Genomic DNA, 15714 nt, shown 5'->3' on the forward strand with positions numbered 1-15714 from the left:
CGTCCAACATCAGTGCCTGACCTCACAAATGCGCTTTCAGAAGAATGGTCAAAAATGTATATAAACACACTCCTAAACCTTGTGGAATGCTCTAATAGCTGCAAAGGGTAGGTCAACTCCATATTAAACCCTTTGGATTAAGATCGGGATGTCATTCAAGTTCATGAGTATGTAAAGGCAGACATCCCAAAACAATGCAATATAATGCATTTACCAAGGAAAACATATTCTGGGTCAATGTGGCATTAATAATTCAGCCACATGCATTGAGTCAGTAAATTTTGCCAATAAAATATAGAGACAGTAATTGGTCATTTCCAACTTTTAAAGCCACATCTGCACCCTGATCTTGTGTATAAATAAGGAACAGTCTCATTTTCAAATTCACACAAAGCAATCCTTTAGTAAAAGTGTTACTTGGTAATTGTCCTTTAGTAAAAGTGTTACTGGGAAAGGTAATTGTGCTGCCGAGAGTTAAGAAAAAAAGAAAATTGTTTCTATTTTGCCTTTAAATCATTCTGTACACATTAAAAGTCAAAGCAGAAAACATAAGGGTTCATAACTATAAGTTTTCTTCTGTTTTTGCTCCATAGTTCTGCTCCTGAAGTTGGTCTGTTGTTGTCAGATGGGAATGTTTTGATCTTTTCCCCCTAAAAACAGTCATCTCCTCCCCGTTCTCTCCTTCTTCTTGCTCCAGTCTCCCCCTCTTCACAAAGTGCTGGATCCTGGACTCCAAACTCTCACAGCGCGGCCGCTCTAGAAGAGGCGTGTACTTCCTCTGCCTGGAACCCTCCATGAGCCAGCACTGCAGAGAAGTCATCTCTAAAATACAAAAACAGAAAAATTTATAATTTATAATGGATTCACATGTTAGTATTTGACTCTAGACATCAAGAGTTTCAATATGAACACACACACCTGTGTTAGTGTTCTGAAAGCCTTGGATCATGCCGAGCAGAACCTGCGTCTTGACTGCATTCTGAACCCAGTGTTGGTGCAGTGAATTCAGGACGTGGGTCTCCTCCTCAGTTTCATTGTTCCAATTCACACCCTCGAAGTGGCAGTCATACAGAACCAAAGGATAATCCACCGCCATACTACAAAACACAGGATCTAGAATTAAAGTCGGCATGAAATGGATGTTGTTCGATAGTCTTTTCTTTCCTATTGTGACTTGTATTTACCGGACTATAAGTCACACTTTTTTTCATAGTTTGGCTGGTCCTGCAACTTATAGTCAGGTGCGACTTATATATTAAATTTAATTCATACTGACTGACAAGAATAAAAATATAGCCGCGAGAATGCGCTCTATGCTGCTCCTGTAGCCTAATATTTACTTAAAGACAACAACTTAGAAAGACTGAACACAAACAAAATGCCCCCATAAAGAAAATCTTATTCTGCAAAATGCAAACAGCATGTAGTAAAATATGCAGCGGAGAACGATTCACACAGCGTTCATCTCGCCCGGCTGAGCCTCTCCCATCTGTGGACTCGTTCCTTCAGCTCTGGCCATCTTGCTTACAGTCCGCAAGTAGCTTTCTTTTTCTTCTTCATCACAGTTAAAGTAACCTCTGCTTTTCACCAGTCCCTTACAAGTTTCTCACTCACTTCAAACTTTCTTTCTTCTGCTTGGGTTATGCAGTGAAGTGGGCACGAGCGAGTGCACGCGAGCGGGTGCTGGCATGTGCGCGCGGCTCCCGCTCTGCCCTAATGCGACTTATAGTCCAGTGCGACTTATATATGTTTTTTTCCGCGTCATGACGCATTTTTTGACTGATGCGACTTATACACCGGAGCGACATATAGTCCGGAAAATACGGTAAGTGAAACAGCTTCTGGAATAAATAAATGTAGGGTGGGACATGGGGAATTCATTGTATGGTTGTGGTTTGCTATTGGTCAATCTCATGTGAGTGACGGGTTGCCCTGCCTTCACGCCAGTAAACATTTATAACATATATTTATAATTATAATAAATACTGCATATTCCAAGATTTGTCCATTTTGACTTTATGATGATTTTAATGGTCAATAATTAAATCATGAAAACTAAAAATTCTTGCAGGTCTTTAAGAATCTTGAAAAATCCAGTCCATGCTGGTCTAAGCCAAGAAATGACATTAAGCAACTTCACACGGGATCCAGCTATAGAAATGCTGAAATAAAACACACCTGTATTGAGGTTTCCTTGGGTTTTTCTCCACATCCAGCAGCTGATCAATGATTTCTGGAGATTCGAGTTTCTGTCCAATCAGCAGCAGCAAAGCCATCATGCAGCGAACCTGCAAAAGCAAAGATCGCTTATGATCGGAATGGAATAAAAGAAGTGTTACTCCTAGTGAATACTGCATAGTGTACACTACATACTACTATATTTTACAGTCCTGTACCTTGTGTACATACTATGTACTTATTATAGTTATTTCAATAACTGGGTTATAACTCTAGGTAGCCTCAGATGTCACGCCCACAGACCGTTGGAGGTCTGAAGGTCTGGCTGCGCGAGACCCTGAACCTACACCCAACCCTAACCCATCCTTATATTACCCTGTACTTTCTGAGGTAAGTACGCAGTCAGTACACGTAAAATTAAGTGTAACCTTTAAAACCAAAACAAAGATCTTTAACTGGCTGAGATGGTTTCTACAAGTTTATTTACTACTACATAATAAAGAGGTCATTTCAACAAATTTATATAAACTTTTTTGACTTCAAGGTCCTCCACTGTACACATCATGTAAAGGCCCTCATCCCTAGTTTTGTTTTTGAGACTTATTTTAATCTATGGGCACTCTTACGATCTGTAAATAATCAAATATAAGTATGATCAAAATAATTAAATTAATACGTTTTAAGAGCCGAATACTCTTCAAGGTTCTTACTCTCTTTAACCAATGAATTTAAATAACTCTTCTAGACATTTGGGATTTACCACATAGTGATTAAGGATAAAAATCACAATTTTTATTCAACCCAATAAAATATTTTCAAACTTTTCATAACTAGTAAAATACCCCAGGCATTTTAAGATTGTATTAATTTAAATGAATTTTCCAGGCAGGGTTATTTACAGTTTTATTACAAGGTTTTTTTGTTACTTGAAATCAAATTAAAAAAAATTAAATATTTATTTTTTATTCACCTTATTGTCAAGTAAATTTCTGATTTTTAATTTGTTTAACTTGATTAAAAATTACAACAACAAAAAAAGACAGCTACTGTTTTCAGATCAGGAATGACTTTTAAAATAAGGTAACTTTTATATATGCTATGCATGGGACGTCACCGTTGGCCGTCGTGACTGCGGTTACGGCCACTGAGTGGCAGAAAGACTGAGATTTGACTATACAATGAGATTTGACAAGAAATGCCCAAGGCATCGAAATCAGGCTCATATTAACATCAGATAACGATCCTGGCTGCATGCCAATATCTATGGATCTTTAGAAAGTTGTAAGGAACACTTATATCAGCTCCAACCTTTATTTTAAACTGATAATAGTTGTTTTTTTTAACTCACATTTTTGCAGTTCCCCTATTAACTCCAGTCATGCAGCAGCTTTTTTTGCCACTCAGTCTGGCTGAGGGGGGCATGTCCTATCCACGATAGGAAAGTGACTTTAATTCATACCCTCTATAACCAGGTTTTCCAGTGAATTAAGTCGTTTAGCCATTCTAAAACTTGTTTTGTCTTATATTATATAATTTTAAGTCATCATCAGCCCCCCTTGGTTGGAACCACAGCTTTAGCATTGAAGGCCTCCAGTATGAGGTGGGCTCCTTACCTGGTGATAGAGGAAAGCAAGACCCTTGACCTGGAAGACGTAGAGCTGGTGGGGGTCGTTAGGACAAGTGGGGTTGAGTTGGGCTGGCTGGACGGTGGCAGACAAGATGGTCCTTTGAAACTGCAAGACTCCATTACCTACGTCCATCTTACACAGGTTCCTGAAGTCATGTGTTCCCTCATACCTGCATGGCCAGGGAAACACAGAATAAACCATTGTGTTGAAGCACCTGAACACCATGTAAACTAAAATAACAGTAACTGAACATAATATTCTTTAAGCAGACTCAAAGTAGACACGGTTATAGTGTTGAAGTTTTCATCTACTGACCGTTTAGCAGCCTCTGCCATGCGCTCCACATCCAAATCTCCACGAGGAAAGTAGTATCTGTACGTTCTGGACTGGCAGTCGAAGCGCGCACTGAAGCCGCTTTCTACAGGGGCCCACTGCAGTATCCTGATGTCCTGGGGCAGAACTCGATTGAGCATCTTCACATAGGGTAATTCTTCTGCAGAAGCCTTGCCTTTGACCTCCACGTCAGCCGGGACAGTCACACCTAATCCTCCTCCATACTGTGTGGAGCGCAGATCAATGGATATAACCTGGAGGAAAAAAGTCAATATCAGGAATCCAAGACTTTACAAAAATATGAAAATATATGTATGACTATACAGATCACAAAAAACAAATCTAATGACATAAATAATAATACTTTTTATTATTTATGCTTTAAGATATTCACAATAATAATGATAATTAATGAAATATGATTTATTAATTATTTATAAAAGTAATAAACAATATGTAAATAATCATAATTTCATAATTCATGTTACAAAATATGAAAATATATTGTCTTCACAATCCATGTTGTTATAATTGAATCTTTATTACTGTGTCAAAATTAAATTAAATAAAAAGACAAAATAATTACAACTTTGTTCTGAATTAGTGAAATAAAAAGTTTATTATATCAATATAAATTAGTTGGCTATAACCTGAAGACAATTGAATATCAAGAATCCATTAAATTACAAAATCTGAAAACTAATTTATGACTATTCAGATCACAAAAAACGTGTAAATGTTATGAGAATAATAATAAATAAAATATTTTTAAATAATAAAAAAATAATAATTGTTGTTATAATAATTGTTATAATAATAATTTCATAATTAATGCTAGGCTTTTAGTTGTTTCAATTAAGTTTAATGATTATTATTATGTCAAAATAAAAAAAAAATTTAAATATTGGATATCAGACACTGAGGGAAATTTGTATTATATTGTATCACTATTTTCCAAGATTGTAGTAGGAACCCTGGAAAATATTCCCATAACTCGGTTAACTATTACAAGATTCAGTCAAATCTGATCCCAGTACCTGAGAGAAAGCACTGACTCCTTTATCCGTGCGGCCGCAGCGATGATAGTTGGAGGTCTGTCTGTCCTGGATCAGTTTCGTCTTCAGCAGTGCCTCAAAAAGCCGGGCTTCAACGGTGTTGTCTGTGTTTTCCTGGACGGCGAAGCCCTGATATTGCCAGCCGAGATATGCCAGCCGCAGTGCCACGTGTCTGCGAGGGTGAGCAGAGAAGTCAAAGGGCCTCTCTCGTTTCTTCTGTCTCGATCTGTTCTCTTCACCTTCCTGGTGTTTGAAGCTGTCTGAAGCTTCAGTCCTCTCCTCTGCCCCAGCTCCAGCTCCATCTCTCTCTACTTTCAGCTGAGCTTTCAGTCTCCCCACCTCCTCCTCCAAAGCCTTCACACGAGCCCGCAGGACCTCTTCTGACATCTTTACAGTAAACACAGATCTGTGAAATAAATCACAGAGGTCATAACAGCTTTCCACTACCAAGTGTGAATGTTTGAATGCAGTTCTAGTTAATGATAACAGTAAACAGAGAATTGTGCAATATTCTACAGTGAGCTTCGGTGTATAATGGGATTATTTAATAATAAGGTACATGTATGCAGTTGTCAAACAGATGCTTCTATAGAATCTATAGAGACCTGGAGGAGATGTGCAAATGTGCAAAGATGTGCAAATCTCCACGTGTTTGCTTTCTATCACCTTTCTAAGCTTCCTAATCATTTAATAAAATATCGTTTATAAAACTACACAAGTATGTTCGTGTAATTATACTCACATCCTTCCCGAAGCTTCATGAAAATAGCTAAATAACAAATTATGAACAGTAACTTTTAAACACAGCACGCTGCACGGTGGCTTCCGTCAAACCATCCTTCAAAATAAAAGTCTTGACACATTCACACACTGATTTATTCGTGTCATGCCTTCCTCATTGCAGTTTCTTAAATTAAATTAATTCATTAATTGAATTACAAATTATATATATATATATATATATATATATATATATATATATATATATATATATATATATATATATAAAGTAAGATAAGATAAAATGCAATACATTGCAATAATAAAATAAAATGATACATGCATTCTGTTGCTTTATTGTAGTTGATTTTATAGTTTATTAAATAACAATGTAATTATAATTATACATAATGAATATTATTTATCACTATGTTTATAATAATAAAATCATAGTGATTAATAATAATCATTATGTATAAATATAATTATATTGTTTTTGATTTTGTATATTTAGCATTTTTTTTAAACATGTGCCAGTCTAGTTCCCAATTGAAGGGATCTTCTTTATCTCCCTGACCATTTTCTTTATTTTCCTTGCCACAGTTGCCTTTGGCTTACTATTTTCTGAAAGGTTGTTCGATTTATTATAATAATAAATGTGCACAGCCCACCTGAACAGGAAAGATTAATACTTATCATCCACTTTCTGATTGCAATTTTCTATTTCCTTATATTTCCTCATTTTCTTCCTTGTGAAAAGCATCGTTAAGGTTTCTGTTTATGTCATATAGACTGTAAAAAAAGAATAATAATTTAAAAAACGGTTTATGCTGTTGATCAGCCTCATAACAACTGTAGAGTTTATGTCATTATAGGGATCAGATATATTATGGAATAGAATCACATGATGATACAACTTTTCTTTCAATCTGGAATTCTTATTGGTTAAAGCTCCTCCGAAGCCACTGAGACAGTCTCGTGATTGGTCGCCTGCCTCCCCATTGACACACATTGCTTCCTGCTCACGCGAAAGAAATCAATAGTAGAAAAGTTTTAAGTTTTAACCTACATCTGTAGCACCGATGCGATGCGACTGACGTGACAGAACTCAAGATGATACATTGCAACCGCGGTGCTTTGCTCGCGCTTTTATTTGTCACATTGTTGCAATCGGTCTGCAGCGACTTTCAGACTCTCGCGCATCTGAGAGCCCGAGCGAGCGATAAAACTCAGTCCAGAGCTGTGGCGGAGCTGCTCCGGCGACTGCTGGGCGACAGAGCTCGAGAGTTCATCGTGTCAGTCAACAGGACTCTGGCTAATGACACTTTAGACGTGTGTGAGCTGCGATCCGCGAAAAACAACAGGATCCTGGCAGTGGGCAGCACGGGGGTCGCGGTGGCCACCGGGATATACAACTACCTGAAATACTTCTGCAACTGCCATGTGTCCTGGTCTGGAGATCAGCTGAATCTCCCCCGACCCCTGCCTCCTCTCACCGGCGTCCTGCGCATCAACACACCGCACAGGTACACGATAGGTGCTTTAAAAATCAGCTAAATCTATTAGCCTACTTATTGAACTTATAGTTTTATATAATAATAAATATGTCTGTTAATATTAATACAAATGTGTGTATACTATATATATATATATATATATATATATATATATATATATATATATATATATATATATATATATATACACACATAAACACAGGCAATAGTGCTGTCAAATAGATTAATCGCACCCAAAATAAAAGTTTGTTTACATAATATGTGTGTGTACTATAATATGTGTGCTTACACACACACACACACGATGTAAACTTGTTTTGTATGTGATTAACCACGATTAATCGATTTGACTGCACTAAAATAAACTTATTGATTGTTTTTTTCCCCACTGATTGGAGATCGAAACAATAAGTAAAATAAGTAAAAAGGAATGTTTTTACTGTACATATGAAATTTTGATAAAATTGCATTTATAATATAGTATTCCCTCCTTTTATTTGAGGGGATATTAAAAAGTCAATGTTATCAAATTTAAATATTTAGATTTGTCCAGTATTTCCTTACATAAGCGCAAAACCAAAATAACAAAGTTTCAGCCAATATCCCTATTAAATGTAGGTCTGGTTTCATTTTTTATTATTTATTTGACACTGATCCATACATGACATCATATGTAAATAATGCCACAGATCAATGACATCACAGTGCAATTAAATGATGTCACACTAGAGCGGATTATTGGGATATGATTTTATATTGTAACAAAATGCCAATCGCTCGGTTTCTATCAATAACTTTTGATAATTCAAGTTAATAAAGCTTTCAAACCTAAATATTCCTGTGATACATATTTATAGTTTATGGTCACATTTATCATATGCACGCATTTTATTTCTTAAATCTGTCATATATTCAGCAAAATTTCTTATTCCTATAGGGACTGAATCTCATACCAGTTTCAGCTATTCCAGAAATTAAAATTATTCCAGATATTTTTACTAATTAGTGATATTATTTGCCATTTTTTTTACATAACTTGATGGCAATTCTAAATATACTGGCAATATTTTCACACACGATTTTATTTTATTATTATTATTATTATCATTTTTATGTTTTCATTTTATATATTGTGTACAATTTTTAATTTGAGAAATTATCATGTAAAGAAAATATCCATATTGGTCAAACACAATTGGTGTACTGCATATTCCATAAAATAGTTGCAAAATAACTGATATTTATTGTCTGGTGTAGCACAGATATCAAACAATATACTAGTAACTATCACTAGTTTTCTCAATGTGATTAAGCTGTACTATAATGTATTTTGTAATGCCAAATATATAGTTTTTAAAGCTTTTAACCTGACATTGCACATTTTATTAGCTGTCTAGGTAAGACTGTCTGTCTGTGTGTCTTTGTTCATTTTGTTATTTGCATGTTTTTGCAGGCATCTTGTCCTCTAATGAGCAGTTGTTTGTTTCTTCTACATGTTCTCATGTAGATCCAATCACGGCAGCCCCCACTGTGTGTGTGTGTGTGTGTGTGTGTGTGTGTGTGTGTGTGTGTGTGTGTGTGTGTGTGTGTGTGTGTGTGTGTGTGTGTGTGTGTGTGTGTGTGTGTGTGTGTGTGATCTGCAGGCTAATGAAAAAAAATGCAGCATTGTTAATTCTCTCCGCTATTATTCATACGCTTATAGTAGCCGAACCTTGTTTGATGTCTGATTATGTGTTTGCCTTGTTAGTTCTGCATGAGCTGGCCTGTGCTATGTCCCTCAGAGACGCCGGCGAATTTACACACAATGTGATTATGACGTTATGAATGAGGCCATGTTCCTTACAGCTCCAAAACAGTAAATGGTATTGCCAAGTACGTCACAAGTAGGAGATAACAACCATTGAGCTGAGACAGCAAACCTATTTCAGCAAATTCATATTTTTAAGTGTTTGTGTAACTCTAGGTTCAGGTACTATCAGAACGTGTGTACCCAGAGTTACTCCTCCGTGTGGTGGGATTGGCCGAGGTGGCAGAGGGAGATTGATTGGATGGCACTGAATGGCATAAATCTTCCACTGGCATTCACTGGACAGGAGGCACTATGGCAAGAGGTGAGAGTATTTGTGAATTCAGTTTTATAAATGTATATTATCAGTGTTTTATATTTGCCTGTTTTCTTTCCTGATGTACTGTAGGTTTATCTGTCTCTCGGTCTGAACCAGTCTGAGGTGGATCGCTTCTTCACAGGTCCAGCTTTCCTAGCGTGGAACCGCATGGGAAACCTGTTTCAGTGGGGAGGACCACTTCCTCAGTCTTGGCATGTCAAACAGCTCGACCTGCAGGTACTGAGCAGATACAAAAACCTGTTGTCTTTTTAGGAACTAGCTTAAAGGTGTAGTACTATGTAGGCACTATGTAGTATTTTTGCAGTAAAATATCCAAAAACCACTAGGCCGGTGTTATATATTTTGTTCAGTTGAGTACCTAAAATATCCCAGATGTTTCCAACTATTTGTAAATTGTGAGAAAATTGCTATTTTAACTAAGGACAGGGACGTTTCAGCATTGCGTTTGAGGAGTCGCCTGTCAATTGCGTCATATCTGCGCTACCCTCGGTTTCGGCTTTTATTTGGCAGGAGCGCTTTACTCTTAGCAGTGTGAACAAGTGAACACACGGAGTAACGTCATAACATCGTTTTAAACACACTTAAATGTATCTAATATGATAAACAGAGCTCCATTACCTCAAAATCATAACCGGAAGAGCGGATCAGTGCAGGCGCCCGGCGAATGTGTCCCGTCCCGTCATAATAAAAGTCCCGGTATTCGCGAGGCGGGTATTTGTGTAACAATCGCTCCAGCGGCCGTGCTCAGGTCCACAACTCTCGGTCCTGCTCTGCTTTACACTACAGTAACGTTAATAACCGCATCCATGAACGTGATTCCTGCCCGAGTCCTATTTTCCACAGGCTGTGAGGTGAAGACCACATCTCCCAAGATGCTGCGCTAACACTTTGCGTCATCAAACTACGCATTTGTTTTGAATAGGCGCCCTCCAGTGGACGGAAAGTTGCATAGTGCACCTTTAAACATATATATTACACACATTTATTCTTACTTTAGTTATAGACCAACGTGCTTTTAATAAGAACTATTAATAAACATGATCAAAACCCAAGCAAACATATACACTGCCTGTCCCAAAAAAGTCTCTGTTTGAATTGAAATAGGCAAATACCTTAAGAGTCAATGATTGGATCATTATTATAATGTTGCTAGCATGTTATATGTTAGAGCAAAACAACCACCAACAACACTAGGATTATGAGGACAACGAGGACAAAATGTAAAAATCTTGTTACACATTGTCGCATTCGAATTTTATTAAAAATCCTTTTAAAAATTTTAACTTTTATTCCTGCAGTTTAAAATATTGGACCGTATGAGATCTTTTGGGATGATACCTGTATTGCCTGCTTTTTCAGGAATCGTACCTGAAGGTATTACCAGGTAAACTAATATTCCTTAACTATATCTTTCACACATTTTACAGGAGTGCATAATCCAGATCTTGAAATCTTGAAATACAAAGTGGCTTTGGTTGTTGTTGAGTACATTTTTACGGCTGTGAAAACTTCTCTTTTCTTCTGTTTTCAGATATTTGATAGTGAAGTCAGAAATAATCACATTTAGTAATGTCCCGTAGGTTGTTTCCCCAAGCAAATGTGACCAAGCTGAGCCCCTGGAGCCATTTTAACTGTACCTACTCCTGCGCCTATGTGCTGGACCCACGGGACCCGCTCTTCCAGCGAATAGGAGCGCTCTTTTTGACCCAGGTCATTAAGGAGTTTGGAACAGACCACATTTACAACACAGACACCTTTAATGAGATGATCCCAGCCTCCTCAGACCCCACTTACCTGGCGTCTATCAGCCGTGCCGTTTTCAATACTATGACCTCAGGTAACTATGCCCTTTTGCATCAACAAGTGTTGGTAATTCAAGTGGTATTGTTTTAGCGCTGCAAATTTTTCTTTGGCACTTTGGATTGCATTTGCTCTAATTTTAAGACCCATAATTGACCCGTTTCTTAACTGGGGCACAGTTGGGGTTCCCAACCACATGATCGTTTGAGACACAACTGTTTACACAGATGCATTGATCACTTATTCTCTCTCTCTCTCTCTCTCTCTCTCTCTCTCTCTCTCTCTCTCTCTCTCTCTCTCTCTCTCTCTCTCTCTCTCTCTCTCTCTCTCTCTCTCTCTCTCTGGCAGTGGACCCTCAAGCAATTTGGCTGATGCAGGGCTGGCTATTTATCAGTGACCCTTCGTTCTGGAAACCAGATCAGGTCAAGGCTTTGTTACACGGCGTCCCCCTGGGGCGCATGATTGTCCTTGATCTCTTTGCTGAATCCAACCCTGCCTACTCTTCCACAAACTCCTTCTACGGCCAGCCATTTATCTGGTGCATGCTGCACAACTTTGGAGGAAATAGCGGCCTGTTTGGAACAGTCGAGAGCATTAACTCCGGCCCCTTCAAAGCCCTCCGCTTCCCGAATTCAACCCTAGTGGGTTTGGGTTTGACTCCCGAAGGCATTGAACAGAATCCAGTTGTTTATGAACTCATGAGCGAGCTGGCCTGGCGCAAAGAACCCGTCAACCTTTCCAAGTGGGTCTCTATGTACGCCTTGCGACGCTATGGTACCATGGATGAAAACCTGACGTTGGCCTGGCATCTCTTGTTTCATAGCGTGTACAACTGCACTCTTCCTCAATACAAGAACCACAACCGGAGTCCTTTGGTACATCGGCCATCCCTGCACATGCAAACTGACATTTGGTATGAACCGGCTGACTTCTACAAGGCATGGAAGCTTCTGTTCAATGCGTCGCCAGGATTAATGACTCTGGAAACCTTCCGGTATGATCTTGTGGACGTGACACGACAGGCTCTTCAGCTTCTTACAACTGAGTTCTACAAGGAAATACGGGATGCTTTCCAGGTAAACACAAACGTAATGGTTATGGTTGATTCTGAACTACCGAACCAGACCTACTAAACTACAAGTTGAAAATTGAAAGGTATAGTTCACCCAAAAATTTAAATTCTGTCATTAATTACTTACCCTCATGTCGTTTTGATCATCTTCAGAACACAAATGAAGATCTTTTTGATGAAAACTGAGAGCTCTCTGTCCCTTCATTGACCTTTTGACGCTTCAAAAAGTTCATAAAGAGATCATAAAACGAATCAATTTGAATTAAGCAGTTTAGTCCAAATTTTCTAAAGATACTTGATCGCTTTATATCGTTTAGCCAGCAGCCATATCACCCTGTAGCCCAAGACTGGTTTCCCACTGAAGCTAAGCAGGGCTGAGCCTGGTCAGTACCTGGATGGGAGACCAACTGGGAAAACCAGATTGCTGCTGGTAGAGGTGTTAGTGAGGCCAGCAGGGGGTGCTCAACCTGTGGTCTGTGTGGGGCCTAACACCCCAGTATAGTGATGGGGACACTTTACTGTCAAAGAGCACCGTCTTTCGGATGAGACGTTAAACCCAGGTCCTGACTCTCTGTGGTCATTAAAAATCCCAGGATGTCCTTCGATAAAGAGTAGGGGTGTAACCCCGGCATCCTGGCCAAATTTGCCCACTGGCCTCTGTCCATCATGGCCTCCTAATAATCCCCATATCCTGATTGGCTTCATCACTCGGTCTCCTCTCCACCAATCAGCTGGTGTGTGGTGAGCGTTCTGGCGCAATATGGCTGCCGTCCCATCATCCAGGTGGATGCTGCACATTGGTGGTGGTTGAGGAGATTCCCCCTTCCATGTAAAGCGCTTTGAGTGCCTAGAAAAGCGCTATATAAATGTAACGTATTATTATTATTTATATGATGTACAGATGAATTTAGCTTTTATTCACATATAAGCTGGGGGTACTGGGGTGCGTTACCCAAAAAAGCATTGCTAGCCAAATACGTTCCGCTGAATTGTATTAACGGAACTTGTAACCATTGTTGGCTTTGGGAAACGCACTCCTGATTGGTTAGATCATTTGAACGTGTTCCTCCCAAACTTGTTTTAATAGGTTTGGTACTGTGGTACGCTCTCTACAAAATTTCCATGCGAACCGTACTCTGTTTCGAACCTACACTGGCAGCGGGATATCCCCATAGTGTGTACAAAGTTACAGCTTTGAAATCATTATTATTTTTGTTTGATTCTCAGGCCCAAAAGCTTCCTGACCTCCTGACCGCTGGTGGAGTCCTTGTCTACGATCTCTTACCTGAACTGGACCGCCTCCTTTCCAGCAACGAACACTTCCTTTTGGGGGTGTGGCTTGAGCAGGCTCAGTCTCAGGGTTTGGATGAGCACGAGGCACAGCTGTATGATATGAACGCACGAAATCAGATCACCCTATGGGGACCCGATGGGGAAATCCTGGACTACGCCAGCAAGGAGTGGGGCGGTCTAGTGGAAGACTATTATTTACAGCGCTGGGGCTTGTTTGTTAATACACTAGTGGAGTGTCTGGACAGAGGAAGACCCTTCAAACAGGACGTGTTCAACCAGGCCGTGTTCCAGGTTGAGAAAGGGTTCGTCTACAACCAGAGGAAATATCCGTCCAAACCACTAGGCAACACATATGACATTGCACTACGGATCTTCCTCAAATACTACCCATATGTGCTGAAAATCCTAAAATGAAGAGAGCTTTATGAGTTTGATCCACAGAAACATTTAGGGATAAAACTGATATGGTGGCCAACAATGGTCAAAACACATGCTTGCATTTTATTTATCTTTTTACTTTTTTTAAACAAAAAATGGTGGCCAAACAATTATGAAAGACTAATTCTAATAAATAGTAGAAGTATTGTAGAAACTTCTGATTGCTTTATGTATCCGATACTGAGGTTTATTGCATTATGAATGTGTTAGAATGTCAGCAGCACAGCTACCATTTTAATTGTTTTGCACAACCGTCTTAATGCAACACAAGTACACTCTGCGTTTTGAGTCAGGGGTGCGATAGTGGGCAATAGCAACGGCAAAAAAATCTTGCTGAAAAAATGTGTTATTTTTATCTCTCCCTTGAGTACAGTTGTCAATGTTCTTGCAATAGGTTGTCCAAACATTTGTATCTGTGTTTGTGTATTTGCATGTTGTGCTAGTACACTCTGCTAGTACAGAAACATTTTGTACATTTGTTTCCAGGTTTCTGATGACATACAGGTTTTAATGTATTTCAAATATACTGTATATACTTTTACTATCTCTAAAAATTGTGTGAAATGGGGAAAATGTTTAATAGACGATGCATGGTTATAGACATTTTTGTAATTTTAGTGTTTTACAGTATTAAAAGAAACTGGGTCATTCCTCCCGTCTGGATCTGCCAGACAAAACACTGCTACAGAAGTTGGCTAACATGCATAGTTTGTTGTGTTTTATTCAATTATAAATTGGATGCACAAATATCTTTGAAATGAGCCTGTGAAGCATTGCAAATATGTTACCATCTTCAGATTGAGTTTTGATATTGTCGGCATTGTTTAGATTTTCAGTTTAAAAATTTTGTTTTAGTTAACCAGCACTGCCAGATAGTCACTAAGACCTTGTATATTAGAAATTGCTAAAATTGAGAAGTTATTTTTTTATTTTGGTCAAATAAAATCTGTACGTAGCACTTTATTTTACAGTCCTGCTCTGCATGTACTATGTTATGTACTTGTTATAGCAATTACAATAACTGGGTAATATTTAGGTACTAACTCTACACCTTCCCCTAAACCTAAACCTAACCTTAACCCATGTAGTTACCAGTACTGTCTTGAGTAATCACTGTACACATTCTGTAAAATAACGTAGAACCGTATTTATTATTATTATTATATATTATTACTCTCATGACGTTCTCTCGTTTAGGGCAAAAGAGTTTGAAGCTGTAGCAAAAATACCTCAATAGCACAGATTAATGCCACAAATAACACGTTTTCCCAGTTTCACAGACCAGGCTTAAACTAGTCCCAGACTAAAATGCATGTTTGAGCTGTTTCAACTGAAACTGACGTCTCTTTGACGTTGTTTTGTTTCTAGCTCTATTGAGATGAGCTGTGAAAAAATATTTCTATGAATTTCTGAATAATTATCCTCACTTGAACTTGATCTAAAACGTGCGATGATTTCAGGAATAACATTTTATGCTGGTAAAAAAAAAATAAGTAGAAAATGATAAAATGAAATATGTCCGTGTTTAGTTCGTAAGCATTGGGGAATTGAAGA

General features: G+C 38.4%; 2 protein-coding genes across 3 annotated transcripts; one reads left to right on the forward strand and one right to left on the reverse strand.

The window, feature by feature from the left end:
* Nucleotides 1-386: 386 nt before the first annotated feature.
* pus3 (pseudouridylate synthase 3) lies at nucleotides 387-6059 on the reverse strand. Of its 2 annotated transcripts, none has more exons than XM_067435401.1 (7): nucleotides 5800-5908; nucleotides 5177-5600; nucleotides 4122-4393; nucleotides 3792-3975; nucleotides 2179-2288; nucleotides 919-1097; nucleotides 387-822 (listed from the first exon to the last, which is right to left on the reverse strand). In XM_067435401.1, the coding sequence occupies exons 2-7, from the start codon at nucleotides 5579-5581 to the stop codon at nucleotides 563-565; spliced, it is 1410 nt and encodes a 469-aa protein (XP_067291502.1). In that variant the 5' UTR covers nucleotides 5582-5600; nucleotides 5800-5908; the 3' UTR covers nucleotides 387-562. The 2 variants fall into 2 exon arrangements, with proteins under 2 accessions (XP_067291502.1, XP_067291501.1); XM_067435400.1 differs by lacking the exon at nucleotides 5800-5908 and adding an exon at nucleotides 5937-6059 and having other exon boundaries at nucleotides 394-822.
* Nucleotides 6060-6920: 861 nt separating this feature from the next.
* On the forward strand, nucleotides 6921-14811 carry naglu (N-acetylglucosaminidase, alpha). The gene is made up of 7 exons (XM_067434511.1): nucleotides 6921-7440; nucleotides 9395-9542; nucleotides 9627-9773; nucleotides 10856-10941; nucleotides 11138-11394; nucleotides 11706-12433; nucleotides 13657-14811. The coding sequence occupies exons 1-7, from the start codon at nucleotides 7028-7030 to the stop codon at nucleotides 14134-14136; spliced, it is 2259 nt and encodes a 752-aa protein (XP_067290612.1). The 5' UTR covers nucleotides 6921-7027; the 3' UTR covers nucleotides 14137-14811.
* Nucleotides 14812-15714: the final 903 nt, after the last annotated feature.

The sequence above is a fragment of the Pseudorasbora parva genome, chromosome 24, assembly GCF_024679245.1.
Source record: "Pseudorasbora parva isolate DD20220531a chromosome 24, ASM2467924v1, whole genome shotgun sequence".
NCBI classification, from domain to species: Eukaryota; Metazoa; Chordata; class Actinopteri; order Cypriniformes; family Gobionidae; genus Pseudorasbora; species Pseudorasbora parva.

Bases quoted from the DNA above. Each gene is read 5' to 3' on its own strand.
- pus3 (XM_067435401.1), bottom strand. From the start codon at position 5,581: ATGTCAGAAGAGGTCCTGCGGGCTCGTGTGAAGGCTTTGGAGGAGGAG. The intron at 3,976-4,121 runs GTCAGTAGATGA...CTGGCCATGCAG, and splicing joins ATGGCAGAGGCTGCTAAACG to GTATGAGGGAACACATGACT. The intron at 1,098-2,178 runs GTGTGTTTTATT...TGTGTTTTGTAG, and splicing joins CCAAGGAAACCTCAATACAG to TATGGCGGTGGATTATCCTT.
- naglu (XM_067434511.1), top strand. From the start codon at position 7,028: ATGATACATTGCAACCGCGGTGCTTTGCTCGCGCTTTTATTTGTCACA. The intron at 7,441-9,394 runs GTACACGATAGG...GTGTAACTCTAG, and splicing joins CGCATCAACACACCGCACAG to GTTCAGGTACTATCAGAACG. The intron at 11,395-11,705 runs GTAACTATGCCC...TCTCTCTGGCAG, and splicing joins TTTCAATACTATGACCTCAG to TGGACCCTCAAGCAATTTGG.